At 47.6% G+C, this 16,045-nt stretch overlaps 2 protein-coding genes across 7 annotated transcripts in view; both read right to left on the reverse strand.

Annotated features, from left to right (window-relative positions):
* Positions 1-7,912, reverse strand: part of SOX13 (SRY-box transcription factor 13) — a 93,225-nt gene extending 85,313 nt beyond the window's left edge. For 2 of the 6 annotated variants that reach the window (XM_038380243.2, XM_043500506.1), the window contains exons 1-2: positions 7,690-7,911; positions 2,348-2,501 (exon numbers count right to left, since the gene is read on the reverse strand). The gene's annotated coding sequence lies outside the window, so the exon portion shown is untranslated. Of the gene's footprint in view, positions 1-1,435; positions 1,516-2,347; positions 2,502-7,689 lie in introns of those variants that run through there. The other 4 variants (XM_043500513.1, XM_043500507.1, XM_038380246.2 and 1 more) reach the window with 4 other exon arrangements.
* Positions 7,913-10,743: 2,831 nt separating this feature from the next.
* Positions 10,744-15,913, reverse strand: SNRPE (small nuclear ribonucleoprotein polypeptide E). The gene is made up of 5 exons (XM_038379973.2): positions 15,666-15,913; positions 14,468-14,494; positions 13,279-13,341; positions 12,850-12,928; positions 10,744-11,181 (listed from the first exon to the last, which is right to left on the reverse strand). Exons 1-5 carry the CDS (start codon positions 15,717-15,719, stop codon positions 11,126-11,128), a joined length of 279 nt encoding a protein of 92 aa, XP_038235901.1. The 5' UTR covers positions 15,720-15,913; the 3' UTR covers positions 10,744-11,125.
* Between the last annotated feature and the right edge of the window lie 132 nt (positions 15,914-16,045).

Genomic DNA, 16,045 nt, shown 5'->3' on the forward strand with positions numbered 1-16,045 from the left:
GTCCAGTGCCTTCACCACAAGGCTATCCTTCCCCCCCCCCCCCCAATTACCTGCGACTGAGCTTCCGTGTCACTATCAGCTGTCTCAGGGAAGTGCCCAGCATTGGACTGGCTGCACTGAAGGGTGCTGAACTAGGCCTGTCTGACTGTGGTCTCCCAGCGACCCTCATGAAAACCAGATGCCTCTCTCTTGGGGCTACCCCAGGGAGCTGGTGTCCGGGAAAGTCTGAAAAGAGGGAGTTCTGCCAGGGAAGGAGTTTCCTGGTGGCACCAGGCTACCCTCAGCAGGTGTAAAGCAGCGCAGCTCCATTGATTCTGGTGGAACTATGTCCCCTTACACTAGCGGAGGCCCTGCTCCGTGTTTTCCCCTGGAGCCTCTTCTAATCTGTTACAAAAGCTGCCGAAGACCAACCCACCTGGAGCAGGTCCCAGAAAGGGCCCTTTGCCCTATCTATAGCCCCAGCCTCACCCAGGAGGGGAAAGGAGGAAACGGTCCTGGTCGCTTGCCTCCTGTTTGCACAGCACCCCCAGCTGAGGGCCTATTTGCATTGCTCTCTCCTATGTAAAAACCTGAGCCCTATGCAAAGGGGTGAAAATAAACACAGGAGCAATTTTCTGTCTCCACCCTGAAAGGCTCAGAAGTCCCTCCAGGGACTCAGATACTCCAGTGATGAGCATAGGACAAAAACCTGAACAGAACAGAACAGACGGGGTCCTATTACAGAGTGAGGACTGCCTCTCATCCTGTACAGCAGCCCCCGAGCATGATGGCCCAGGATTAATCATCACCAGGATCCCTCCTGGCCTACGAATCAGTGAGAGAAAACTGCCCTCCTCACAGACATCCTTTTGCCACCAGCCTGGTCACAACCTCAGGGGAAGGGAGACGCTCAGCCGTGGATGTGAGAAGCAGGATAGGGGGAAGAGGGAATGTCAGGTCTCGAAACTCGATCAACCTGGGATGGCCTCATTGCGTTGCCTTGTAACATACACCCCCAGCCTCCCACACACTTCAGAGACAGACTCCGGGCAACAATAGGGCCCATCGGATTGGAACATACGTGGCATTCCAGGTAATACACATACAGACCCCCCGGGGTACTCCATCCCCCACTGCAGCCAAAGGGCCCTTTTAGAGGAGCTGGGTAACACAGCCATAAACAAAAGCCACCAACCCCCACCACCGCACACACTGCCAAAACAGCAGCTCTTCAGTGACTCGCTGCCCACTAACGAGCTGAGATGTGGAACTGCATGTTCAGATTCTCAGTCCTGGACTCCTTCCCTGGACCTTGCCTAGGTGCCTGGTCATCCACCTTCCATCCCCACTAACTTCCATGAGTGCAGACAGCGCCCTGCACCTTGCAGCACCCGCCCCTTCGCACTGGGATCACGATATAGAGGAGAACACAGGGAGTCCTCTCCCCTGTGCTTACCTTGGGTGGGGAGCAGATGCTCCCACAAAGCCTGGAGACAGGAAGGCATGTGTTTGGGAGTGCCTAGGTAGGCCCCCCCTTAGGGAGCAGGCGCAGCCTGCAATCCCATCTATATAGTTACCTGAGGCGGGGCTAGCATCATTGCTCCACCCACCACACACCTAGGCCCACCTATTGCTGGAGAGAAGGTGTCTGGGGCTGGCTCCATGGGCAGAGTGAAGCCCCCAGTGACACAGACAGGAGGGCGCTGTGAAGGAAACAACAATAAAGGCCATGCACAATAAGCCCCTAGGGTCATTCTGGTGTTGTTGTTTTTTTTCTCATTAGACACCTCAGACATTGAGATAATTTTATTTAGTCTCACATTTACACAACAGCAATGTAATAAGCAGAACTAGTTTTGATTAGGCCCCTTGTATAAGATTCTGAAGATGGGCAAAATATTTCAACTCCCTCCCCGATCTCTAGTTTAGAACTATCCTGTTACAATCCAGCATGTTTATCAATGTGGCAGAAAAATCTAGAGGACCCTTTAAGTTTTGTCAAGGTTTGGATATTCAGTTGTGAATATATGAACTAACAAGATGTCACACATAGCTTTAGACCTTAAGTTTACTACTGAAGCATCTTTCAATTTTAGATCTTTTGGAGGGAAATTGGACTTTCCCGGCTCTGCTGATTGACCTGGCAGGGTGGAGGCTGTAACTGACGTGTTTATGACCCATGGGACCAATCCTGCCACCTTTGTTCCCCAAAATAACCTTAGAGATGTGAATGTGCTTCTCCTAGGGGTTAGTGTAGTCTATAGGAACTGGGCAGTATCCCTCCATGAGATAATTTGGGATTCTCTAGTGGGTCTCAGTCTCCTATTGCGAAAGTCACCAGAAGCTAACTGGGCAGCAGTGTACTTACCTAGCTAGGCCTTGTAGCTTTGTCTAGCGTCAGTAAATACAGGCCTTGGGAACCAAATGGAGTCCGTATAGTTTCCTCACATTCTCAGTGTTGCGTAGAGAGCAAAAAGTTTGGGGGAATCAGGTCTGGCTGGCTCTACGAACTGGATCCAACTCTGCAAGCAAACATAACAGCTCCGGTGGGTGTCCTTAAAATGTGACTGTTTACCATCTCCTGGGGCTTTTTTTTTTTTTTTTCCAAAAAGCTCAGCCCCCACAGCTGGGTCTGAATTTGCCAAAGTGCTCTTCCGAAAAACCACCTGGCCACTTGTTTCAGTGCGTTCCCAGGGCGTTGAACCTTTCTGAAAATTCCAGCCATAGTACTTCTGTTTGCCAGGCTGGTCTCTGTACTTAGCATGGGGGCTGCTGCAAACAGCGTAGCCAATTTAGGAGTGTCCGCTGGAGACAAATGCCCCGTTTATAGTGGTGTCCACTGTGTTATGCACGCTGTTCACATACAGCCATACGCATCTGTGTCTCTCTCCCAGGGAAAGCAGGTAGCAAGCATAAGCCCCTGCCTTTATGGAAATGTCCCAGAGGTTCTGTAACTTCTGCGTGGGTCAGCCCATCGCATCTGGGCAGAACCTCTACTAATGTATTATTATTAAGCATTTATATTATAGCAGTGCCTATCCGGATCAGGTTTTGTTGTGCTAGGTGCTCCACAAACACAAACAGACATTGTTTTGTTTGTTTGTTTAAAGGAAAGGAACACATTTTCAGCAAAGAAAATTAGTAAGCCCCTAATTCTGCCATTATTCACAGCAATCCCACTGTCATTGGGGTGAAAATCAGGGCAGAATCTGCCTCAAAAGTGCTAATAACTCTAGTTTCAAAAGAGGAATTTCATTCAGAATTAGTATGATCAGAAGTTAAGGGATGCAGTGTGGGGAAGGGGCTAGACCTGACACTCAGAGTCAGGACATCTGAATTCTAACCCTGCCACTGACTCACTGGTTGATCTTGGGCAAATCCCTTCCTCTCGCTCCATGCCTCAGTTTCCCCCTCTTCAAAATGGGGCTAGTGATACTTGATCACTTTTGTAAGGCATGTCAAGATCTATGAATGAAAAGCGTGATAGGAGCCAATCATCGTGTCAGCTTAAAAAAATATTTTTAAGGGAAATTTCGGTTCACAGCCAGGTAGCTTTACGTTTCAGAACCTCTAGTATTTTGTCTTCTTGAATTACCCTGTCCTCTGAACGTTGAGTATAATCTGAGCCATTAGTTAATTGTTTGCTAGTTGGTATGTGATTGACACTATTGCATGTATGCAACACACCTATCGGCCCAGGGTACTAACATGAGATGGCAGAGCGTGCCCTGTAGCAGATGTTCTTTAATGGTCGTGGCAAAGGTGCTGCATGCACACAGAACTCTCTCTCTCTTGTTTAAGTACAGTACAGTTTCCTCTCTGATAAAGAGTTCCTGCCACAGTCCCCCCTTTCCCTCACACCCCAAACCCATGCATGCCTCACCACGCGCCCAGTTCGAAGCCCAGCATGGGGCTCTGATACAATCTCACTTCCTAGACATGAATATTAGCTCTGCTGCTGATTTATGATAAAGGGATAAGCCTCCGAGACACTGTTCAGGGGGAGGTGTTTTGAGACATGCTGTGATGTGCCCCAATCAAGAATAAAGCCTTTGAAAGATGAGCGGATGCTGCTGTCTGCTGCGACCTTGACTTAAAAGGCCACCTTCACTAGGAGCCCAGTACCCGCCAATGATGCCTTATGAATCCCGCTCAGCCATCTGCACCTGGGCAAGCAGGGGTAGCCTAGAGCTCTGCTCCGAGGTGCAGCAGCTGCAGGGGACAAGCCCCGAAATTTGGAAGGAAAGGAGAGAGCGGTAGCAGTTCTGTAGCCACCACTACCCATGAGACATCTGAGCAAGACACAGCTCAGCTCTGTTCAAAGCACCAGCTTCGTACTGTTAAATAGCCACTGCTCTCAGTTAGCAAACACTACAGAGAAGCCAAAGTTCCCTTCTCACTGACACTGGTGCAGCTCCGGGGCCTGGCACAGGTATAACAGAGAGGTCTGTGCAGCACAGAGGGGGCAGTGTGGACCGCCCTAGAAAGCTTTGATTTATTTACAGAGCAAATGCATTACCCACCAGCAGCAAAGCTCGAGTAACAGGAATACACTGCTCCTCACAGCACTTTTTAGCCTAGGATCCCCGAGTTCTTTATCAATCATTATGAAAGCCCCTGGGCTGAAAGAAATATTTACGGCTTGGGGAACTGAAGAACAGATGTTAAGGGCAGAATTTTCCAAAGCGTTTAGAAAACCTGGACTTGTCCCCATGGCATCTGCTTGTTGCTAGGTACTTTTGAGACTCTGGTTAGTGTTCCTCCATGAACACAATAAAGGACACGTACAAAAGGCTAGATTGGCCTAAGACAGTGCACTGCAGTCTCTTGTTCTAGCTTTGGTTTACCACATCTCTGTCCCACAGCATCCAGGTAGATGGGAGTCATTAATGTTGAGCGGAAAGGTCATTGGGGTGGGCACAGAAGTCCATTTTTGTTGCTGCCCAGATGGCCTCCCTGCTGTAAGAATCACCTGGTGTTAGCACCCACAGTAGTGCGGGAGAGTGATCAGTGCAGGAGACGCTTAGGACTCCAGACTTCAAGCTCAAGCTGCGGGAGGGAATGAGGTTTCTTGGCTAGAGCAGGCGACTGAGGTCCCCCAAGTTTGAGTCCCATCCTTGCAGGGGCCTTGGAGTCAGGTGCAGCCACTGACTTGCTACCACTCCTTGGGCCAAGTCCCACAGTAGCTCCATGGTTCTTTTGGAAGCTAGAGTTAACGTTCACCTCCCCGCCAGGTCTTGGGAGGCTCAGTGAACTAACATTTGATCCATGCGTCAAAGGGCTTATGTGAACATGAAGCGTCGGAGCAGGGCATGGCGGTTCCTCTTGCCGGTGTGGCTGAGAGGAAGCAACATGCCCTTGACTTGTTTTGCCAAGAAATGCTGCAGCCAGGGTAATGTTGCTCTGGTGGGTATGAATGTCAAAGTACATGACACGGGAAGGAGACTGCACTATCCACCTTCCATCCCGGCCAGCTTTCGGGGCAGGTTGCCTGTGCTAATAAACTTTGCTGAATCTGGCCTTTTAGCATCCTGCAGTCAGAGCGCTTGGGCCGGGGGCTTGACAGAAGGAAAGGGGGGAACAGTGGCCAAGGCCATCATAAAGGCCCCAATAAACTTCCCCCAGGCATGATATCTATCATAGTTTTGATGAAAAGGTACCTATTCTCCCTACTGTTTTAACCCAGGTCCCCCTGGTCTATCCAGCCACAGAGTGGGGGCACTAACGACTGCCGCTGCCCCTTTCTTTGGGACAACGAGCCCATATTAGGAGCAGAAATCAGGCCTCTGGGTTTGCAGCAAGGCAAAGCAGCATGAGTCAGGCCCTAGGACCCTGCGCATGGGGCTTTCAGGAATCATCATTGCAATGTGCATCATGGCTGGGACAGGTCAGACTGCTGCACAGAGCACTGGCCCAGACTCTTCAGGATCCTTTCTGACCTTCTGATGCCAACCCAATTTCTAAACCAATTGATTCTTCTTCCCTAGGCGGCTGTAGGTGTAAATGGTGGCGCTAACCCAAGATCAGCAGGCAGCCAGCCAGCCATACAAAGCCTCTGCCTTTGTACCTTGGGGTTGATCCCACTGCAAGCACCAGCACATGCACTCTTACCCAGAGAGCCCATTGGCATGGTGCTTCCACATTCATTTCCTGGCTTCAAATATGAGCATATGGACAACAAGCCATTACTCTAGGAAACAACCCTGAGTCTTTCCGCTGACGCTAATGAGATTTTTAGCATCCAAACGGCTCATGAGTTTGTTTTCAGCCACATACGAAAGCCTCTGTGCAAATCCAGGGATCATATCAAAGAGCCACAGTGAAACTCACTTTAAACAACCATCTAAGCAAAGAATGACCCACTGAGAGTCTGTGCGAAAATAAAGCTTATGCTTCACACAAATGACAACGCTGCCCCATCCAATGGCAGACAGATTTAATTCTGACTTATATTGGGCAGGAAAACATTTGTCCCAATGGAGTCTCTTGGAAAAAAGCAGCGTTTAAAATGGAAGAACCATAAGTATAGTGCCACTAGAGATACTAGATGAAAACAGGTTTCAGAGTAGCAGCCGTGTTAGTCTGTATTCGCAAAAAGAAAAGGAGTACTTGTGGCACCTTAGAGACTAACAAATTTATTAGAGCATAAGCTTTCGTGAGCTAAGTAAGCTGTAGCTCACGAAAGCTTATGCTCTAATAAATTTGCTAGTCTCTAAGGTGCCACAAGTACTCCTTTTCTTTAGATGAAAACACAGAGCTTTCCACAAAAACCATGTTCCTAAAAGGAACAAACTTCCCCCGAGTCAAGGGGTTAAATGCAGTAGAAATTGGGAACAAGAAGGTCTGTTAAATGAAGATGCGGTCTGTGCACCGAAGCCCCTTGTAATCACAGAAGGGAGCAAAGATCTTGCAAACAAGAGCCCCTTAAAGGAACGGTCTGTGTTAGGGTAATCGAGTTTAGACCATGAAATGGAAAGGTTGGAATGCTTTTGATTTCATTACTTCAGTACACAGGACCATAGCCATGGACAAAACAAGGGCACTCACATTTAACCTGAACCTGTGCCACCTTCATCTTTAATAAAAACACACTGCCCAAGTGTTTGCTAGGAAATGTGGCTCCAGGTTGCCGGGAGCAGGCTGTAATTTGTTCTGTAAAGTCAATGCTGTAGTCTCAGATGTTAAACTCTGTGGGGCAGAGACCACCTCTCAATTAGCTTGTAACAGGCCACCTACATTCCTAGCGCTGAACTATTTGTTTCCAACACATAGAGATTGGGAATGCTGTTTCTACAAAGGGACCAGGCTGTTTGAGGTCGGCTCTTGGATTTTTCTACACCTCCTGCTGTAGCATGTGAGCTCTGGCTGGGGCAAGAAAAGTTTCTCTGACAAATTCCATTCCCAGCACTTTTCTACCTAGAGATTTGTGTGCTCTGTAGCACCGCAATTGCTCCATGCAGTGGGGCATTCAACTGCAATAATCCCTCAACCCCACCACATTCAGGGTTAACTGCAATTTCAGGAACCTTACCACCATTCAGTGCATCCTCCTCAGAAGGCGTCTGTACCCACCTCTGCTCGGTGGAAAGGAATTTGCACGTTACGGAAAAACACAGCTTGCAAAGCAAACACAACAGGCTTCAGGAGAGCGGAAAGCCAAGCAAGAGGAACCCTCTAAACACAGAGCCCGATTGTAAGAGTTCACTCTACCTTATTCCTTCTGCCTGCCGCTCGCTCAGTCAAAAACAGACCCTTCCGTTCTTCCTCCCACTCTGAGGCAGGGTCATGTCAGTTCTCAGGGAACACAGGCATTGTAGAAGGTGCGGGGGTGAGAAACAGGCAGGCCCGCTTGTTGGCTATTGTACTGGATGAGAGCGGCCCCCCACTCTACAGCCCAGCTTTATCTTTCTTCCAGGTTGTTTTGGAGCCAATAAAGCCGTACGAATGCTGGAGAACTCTATGTTCCAGCAGAGGCTTTTGACACTTTGCAATTGTGGTGGAGGGTGTTGCTAGGGGCAGCAGCGCCCTCTGTAGTCCAAGGCTGTGGCCACGTTTCAACCTGCAGGTTTTCCCCTCAAGGGCTCAATCTCACTTTGAAATAGATATTCTCCCAATTCATTTCTATGAGAGCTCAAAGCACTTTACAATTATACCTCACTCCAACCCCTTGAGGAAGGTAAGTATTATTGACTTCTATTTTAGAGAGTGGGAAACTGAGGCACAACATGGAGACATGACTCGCCCAAAGTCATCAGCAAGTGAGCTAGCAGACCCAAAAATAAATCACAGAACCCCAGACACGCAATCCAGTACTCTGTGACACAGACACCACCCTGTTGCTGTGTACAACTCTTGGTTTAAAAGATTAGAAGAGGGGTTTGGGATTAACATACAATGAAATAAACAAGGTACAATTGTGAAGACTTGTACCATTCTCACAGATGGGGAGAAGTCAGTGCTCTACTCCTTATAAGGACAGGTGAGTATTTCATTTACGCTCCAATACAGGATTTTTGCATTTTTCACAGCTTCCCTCCGAGGAAGCTTCTAATTACCTCTGCAGCTCACTTACAGAACAATCAGTCTATTTTGGTAGACTGTTTAACATTAGCTATGACATGCCTTATGATTAGTCTAAACTTCCTTCCACTCATCACTGGACGACTGCAAATGAATTTAACATACAGGATCAGTCTGATAGCATCAAGCAATGGAGGAGCTGCATGCAGCGTTGAGAGCATCTTGAAATGTGTGATTTGGAACAGGAAGCAGCATGACTGCTAACAGAGAGCTGTTTCTCCTACCAGTCTAAATTTGTGCAACCGCGACTGGAAAGGCATAGACCCCCTTATGAGCACGGAGACATTTTTTATTTCATTGACCTTATGTTCATTGGACTCATGGCATGCATGTTTACACTCTCTCCCTTCTGGTAAATATCCTTTTCTGATCTCCACATTTCACACTGCCCTTTTATCCTTGTATGACATTTTCCTCATATATTTGGAGAGAAAAAGTATTGCTTCAGAAACACAGAGCTGAAATATTTTAGGCATAAGGATTAGTCTCAAGGCCATGATTTGCCTTTGCACCTGCATCTAGTTAATCAGGTGGAATTTGCAGGTACTGTGAGGTACTGTAAATACCCAGCAATTGTAGCCCCATAACTATTAATCGAGAGAATCCCGTAGTTATTTACTGCTCTGTAAAACTTCAGTGAGCATCTTGAGGATCCACGTAAAGCAGACACAGGGGAACAGTTACTATTCTATGCCTTCCATACGTAGTCCTTGGCAACGTTTAACTGCTTTCATCTACAGATAGTCTAACATTTGTGTCTGCACAAGGCATGTACCTTTCTGTTGCTGTTTGTGCAGAATGCTTTGAAACTCATGAAAACGGATACAAAAATATCAATTCTTTTGTTAGCAGGTAGTATGCGTGATTTTGTTTCAGCTACAATATTGTGGTAACATGTCCCATTTGATCATCATAGCTTTAAGCCTGATAAGAGGTGTTACAATTTCTCTGCAGAATAGCTCAGTGAAATGGGTGAAAGTGCACCGGGTTACCTATGCTGGAACTGCATCAAAATTCTTTCAGATGCAAACAAGATAGAGAAATAATTGTACACAATCCAGAAAAGCCTGAGCTTCTGTATTTCTGCATGTCTGGGATGAATAATGAGAGAGAGAGAGTAGCAACAACAAAAAAATATGTGGGTTTTATTTTTTTAAACTTGAAAGGGAGAACATTTTTTCCCAATGATCCCTTCCGTAGACTGGACCAAAACAGATTACAGGTATTTTAACTGTCCACTGTTGAACTGCATGGGTTATATTTCCATGAACAGGGACAATTTTTTTTCTTCTGAATTTCTCTGAATTCACTGGTTTGCAGGATAATAACTATATGCAAAACTATGTTTTGAAAACTGAATGCTGACTAAATTACTCCAGTCTAAATGATTGTTACTGTAGCCCTCAAATCAAGACTTGTGTCTCCACAGCGCCAAGACATCCTCCATGACAGCAGTATCAAAGCTACACATATGGCTGCAACTACACTTCTTTTGTTTTAATTGGAAAAGGAGCAGAAGGGGTCTAATAGTGGTATCTAAGCCAGGAAGCATATAGGAGAAAAAGAAAATGCATCCATCTCACAGATCCCCAAGCAAACCATCCAGGAGATCCCCACACAGACAGCACCTTACTCCCAAATTAAAAAAAATATTAAAAACCCAAACATCTCAGATATTTCCAAATTGTTTAGTGACCTGACCACAGGAACTCTCGAGTTTTAATCCTGGCTCTGACACCGACTCCCTCTCTGTGATCTTGGGTCAATTACTTAGCCTCTCTGCTTAAATTTCCCCACTCAAATACGAGGATAATACTTAATTACATTGGCAAGTGTGAGGATTGAGCATTGTTTGCTAAATGCTTTGGTTAAATTCCTGGAGTCCTTCCCAGCATATTAACATACTTAACTATAGAAATAATCCTTTACCAACAAGTACTTCTATATAGATTCTCAAGAAATTTTATACTGTTTTATCAGTTAAAAGCTCTCTTCACTCAACTGAGATATGTTGGTAGAGAACAGTAATGCTAAGTTCCTAGACACATTCCATCCTAATTTTACTGGATCTTTATAGCCTGGAGACTGCATTTGGCTCTGGTATTGTACTGAACAATTCAGATATGCATGGGTATTGTTCCAGAACAAAGATTTTTTTTCCCTATCAGAAATTGAACAGATCCATTTTAAGAAAAAAAGATTTATTTCAGATTACATATTTTCCCCCAACAAAAACTGTGAGGGAGGGATGTAGGCATGAGATCAAATAAATTTAAGTTCACAGTTAACATAAAAATTTTATTTACCCCTGACATTAATTGGTACTCCAATGTAAAAAATGTTACTATCAAAGAAGAATTGCCAGACTGGCTCACACTCAAGATACCAGTGAAGTTATTGTTTTTACTCTTTTCAAATCAAGCTCATTTGGAGCTTTTGTTTTCAAAACACCATCCACTTTCCCAGTGACTCTTGTTTATAATAATGTTTAGTCCACCCCGCACATTGAGTGAAAATTCTAGTTTGGAACACTCTTTAGTGTATTCCACCCTCTGAATGACAAGTTCTAGTTAGAAACACTTTGTAGAAGAGTAATATTGTCCCCCTTTAACATGATCCGACCTGCAACACAAAGGAGAAGGGAAATGGCAGTTAGAGAGATTATCCTCAGGTCATGCAATGTCTAAATTGCAGAAAATTTTGTTGCAGAAATTTTTTCAAAAAGAGGTCTGCATGATGCCTGTATAGTGCTTCTTTCTATTAACACTTACCATGGGAAAGACTGCAGTACAGACCAGAAGTTTCCTTTCAGTACAGTAAATTAAGCTAATACATAGACAGCCTATGCCTCTGCATGAAGCCTATAAATCTATGGTGATTCTCTCTCCACAGTATATGACCGATATATGAAATTTGCTGCATTGCAGGGTATCAGCACTATCTTGAGCCCCGTACTCTGCTTCCTTACAATAAACCAGAGTGTATCGCAATAAAAGCCATCCTGGCTGGGAATTGGAAGACACCACTGTTTTCAGATTCACTGTTTATCTTTGGTACTTGGCAAATAGTGAATACCAAATCCAAACATGGTGGGGATGGCAGCAGCAAAAGGGTTTCCTGTATTGACTCAGAAGAGTGATGGGGCAAGGTGACAGTGGCATGTCTACACAGCAACTAGACGCCTGTGGCTGGCCCATGCCAGCCACCTTGGGCTCAGAGGGCTAGGGCTTTGGGGATGTTTCACTGGGGCAATGTAGACATCCGGGCTCAGGCTCCAGCTTGAGTCCTGGGACCCTCCCACCTCGCAGGGTCTTAGAACCTAGGCTCCAGCCCGGGTCCAGAAGCCTATACAGCAATGAAACAGCCCCGCAGCTTGAGCCGTTGTGAGCCTAAGACAGCTTGCACAGGCCAGCCACAGGTTTTAATTTGTTGTGTAGACATAAGTGAGTGTGTGGGGAGGGTACTAGGACTGTTGTATTTAAATTAATTCAAAACGTAAGAATGGCCATATTAAATCAAACCAATGGTCCATGGAGCCCAATATCCAGCCTTCCGACAGTGGCTGATGCCAGAGGCTTCGGAGGGAATGAACAGAACAGGGCAATTATAGAGTGATCCACCCCCAGCCGTCCAGTCTCAGCTTCAGGGACACCCAGAAAATAGGATTTTGTCCCTGACCATCTCGGCTACTAGCCATTGATGGACCTATCCTCCATGAATTTACCTAATTATTTTCTGAACCCGGCTGTACTTTGGGCCTTCACAACATCCCTTGGCAATGAGTTCCACAGGTTGACTGTGCATTGTGTGAAGAAGTACTTCCTTTCACTTGTTTTAAACCTGATGCCTATTAATTTCACTGGGTCACCCCTAGCTCCAGTGTTTTGTGAAGGGGTAAATTACACCTCCAATTAATACAACAGTACAGAAATAGATATGGGAGTCTGGAGTTTAGATTGGCCTCCTCTAGTAACCCTGACACCCAAGAGAAGGCAGAGAGCTGCTGTTTATAAAGCCACCTTTTTAAAGATTCAGATTCATTTTAGGACTCACTCACTCTTTGAGAAGTGCTGGATTCTGGCATACAGCTAATCAGAATGGAACATTCATCAGCTCTCTAATCCCAACACAGTTAACCTACAGCAGATAGCAGAACTAAGAATCTTCCCAATGGGTTTCACTATCCTTCAGTCAAAGCTATTCATTTGCTCTGTATTTTATATTGCTGCCGCACACATGGTTCATATATGCAGCTTAGTGCCATAAATCATTTAAACCGTGCAGACTTACCCAGCTGTTTCCTTGCTTTTGTTTTTGAGTGTATCTCCTCTGCATCATCCAGAACCAGGTTCATGTATTCATCAAAACCCTAAGAACCAACAACAAAGCGGTTAGGGAACAAAATTGCCTGGTCTCAAGCCTCAACAGCAGGAGTTGCTTTCACTAAGAGGGCACAGAAAAACACCTGTCAGGAATGGTCTAGATAATACTTAGTCCTGCCATGAGTACAAGGGACTGGCCTAGATGACCTCTCGAGGTCCTTTCTGGTCCTATGATGCTATGATTAAACGGATCTGAGTAAGACAACTGCTTGGAAAACAGGGGTTGGGAGTGTGGTGTGTTATTCCTTCACTGTACTACTTTTTCTTGGGGAGCTGAAAATGGAACTTGTGAACTGGAAAAACTAATGATGCACAGTGCGTATAACATGACACTCACAATGATACAGCCTTCTATCCGCATGTTCACCTGTTCATAGAGCCACACCTGAATCCTGGACCTCTGCAAAATCGGGGATGGGGGAAGGAAAAGATAAGAAAGCACATTATTAGCACAAGTACTCCAAGCAACAGTTACTCATTGGTATACAGGATAATATTATCTGTTTGCGCCAATGTAAGTCGTTATTAAAAATATTCTTTGCAGTTTCTGTAAGAAGACCCAAATTAGAACTTAATGTTGCCCTGAGGCATCTTATAAATAAAAAGGCATGTTTTCTCTCCAATTATTGAGGATTTGTGAGCATGTAAAGGAATAAATTTTAGAATGTAAACAATAGTAGAAGTCTGCTCAGGACTAATTTTAAAGCCCGACCCAAATCCAAATAGACCACAGCCAATTTTAACCCAACCCTACCCGGAGAATATTTAATTGTTTTCATACCCGAACCCAACACTTGTAGTCAGGTCCCACTGGGTTTAGGTGAGGTTGCAATGGTCTAGGGCAGTCAACACAATCAGTGATAAGAGCCTATCCGATCTGAACTGCGCCTGAATGTATGCTACACAAATAATACCTAATCTAACCTGAACCTGTATTCAGATCCTGTCGGGTTGCCACGGTCTATACACACAAGGTCTAGACACACAAGATGCATCCGATGAAGTGAGCTGTAGCTCGCGAAAGCTTATGCTCAAATAAATTTGTTAGTCTCTAAGGTGCCACAAGTACTCCTTTTCTTTTTGCGAATACAGACTAACACGGCTGCTACACTGAAAAAAGTACATCACTGTACACTTTACCTTAGGATCAAACCTTTAGTATGCATTGCTATTTCTTGGCATGCTAACAAAATATTAAACTTAGACCCACAATGCAGTTCGGTGGCAGGAAGCTATTCAGTACCAAAAAAAAACCAAACAAAAGAACACCTTATGAGCTAATACGTCAAATATTATCAGTACTATTATTAGTTAGAGATGGAAGAAACTGATCAGTTTATGAATCCCAGCTCCTTGCTGAAGAACGAAGGAAGAAAGAATCCTTCCCCACTCCAAAGACAGGATGTATCAGATATAAATCTCAGCAACATGATCATGCCTAAAACCACCTGTTTTTGTTTGGATCATATGTTTTGGATCATATTTACAATCACACAAGGAGTTAATAGTTAGACAGCATTACTTACATTCTGCAGGTACCTGAAGATGAGGTTCTGTAACACAGCACTTAAGGAAAAGTACAGAAGCAGCTCCTAGCCCAACATGTGTCACTGTAACAACTCATCTGGTTATAACCAAAGTTCCCATTGTAAGAGTGCCTTATTTTGCGGCAAATCACGGTTTGTTTCTTGGAGGGGAGGGGGAGAAGTCCGGCTGGCACTGAACACACCGATTCCCCATTGGGATTCTGATAAAGCGTGGCCCCTTCCCAGTACACCCAGGCACTAGACCCCCGCAACCCCCAACATGTAATGCCTGGGTGAGGGCTGCATAGCAAATCCGATCTCTGCCTCCACCGCCCAGCCCCCTCATCACCTCCCCCTCCCTCCTGCCAGCCCCCCCATTTTCTTCTTCCCCCCTGCGGCGCCCCCTCTCTCCTTCCCGCCAGTCCCCCCACATCTCCTTCCCCTCCCCGGCCCCCTTCCTTCCCACCCCCCCACTGCCCTGCTCCAAACCCGCCAGCCCCCCATCTCCTCCCCCTCCCGCTCCAAACCCGCCAGCCCCCCATCTCCTCCCCCTCACTCCCTCCTCTCCCTCCCACCAGCCCCCCCATTTCCTCCCCCTCCCGCTCCAAACCCGCCGGCCCCCCATCTCCTCCCCCTCCCCCTCCCCACCCGCCAGCCCCCCATCTCCTCCCCCTCACTCCCTCCCACCAACCCCCTCCATTTCCTTCCCCTCCCCGGCCCGCTCCCCCTCCAAACCCGCCAGCCCCCCATCTCCTCCCCCTCCCGCTCCAAACCCGCCAGCCCCCCATCTCCTCCCCCTCACTCCCTCCTCTCCCTCCCACCAGCCCCCCCATTTCCTCCCCCTCCCGCTCCAAACCCGCCGGCCCCCCATCTCCTCCCCCTCCCCCTCCCCACCCGCCAGCCCCCCATCTCCTCCCCCTCACTCCCTCCCACCAACCCCCTCCATTTCCTCCCCCTCGCCGGCCCGCTCCCGCTCCAAACCCGCCGGCCCCCCATCTCCTCCCCCTCCCCACCCGCCAGCCCCCCATCTCCTCCCCCTCACTCCCTCCCTCCCACCAACCCCCTCCATTTCCTCCCCCTGCCCGGCCCGCTCCCGCTCCAAACCCGCCAGCCCCCCATCTCCTCCATCTCTCCCGCCCGCCAGCCCCGGCCCCCTCATTCCCTCCCGCCCGGCCCCATGCCCCCCGCGGCAGGATACGATGGGCTGCACCATCACCTTCTGCACCTTCTGGCCCTGCCCGCGATACGCCATGGCCGCGCGCGAGCCTCAGCCAACCGGCGGGGGCAGAGAGAGCGGGAAGGAGACGAAAGAAACGTTACCCCCAGCGGCCCACACGCGCGCGCGCCGCCGCAGCTCAACGACTTCCGGTGCAGACCGGAAGCCGCCGGGGCCTGCCCGCGGAACGCCGGGAACCCTTTCCCGGCCACTCTGGCACGCTGGAGGACTCTCCCTCCCGCCTCTACTGCTCCCGCCTCTGCTAGAGCCGGGGCCCGGGTCCCTGCTGCCCCCGGGCTGGGGGCACGAGCCCCCGCAGCAGCCCAGCCCAGGCGCAGACGAGGCCCCCCAGCCTGGGAGTT

The sequence above is a fragment of the Dermochelys coriacea genome, chromosome 21, assembly GCF_009764565.3.
Source record: "Dermochelys coriacea isolate rDerCor1 chromosome 21, rDerCor1.pri.v4, whole genome shotgun sequence".
NCBI lineage: Eukaryota > Metazoa > Chordata > Testudines > Dermochelyidae > Dermochelys > Dermochelys coriacea.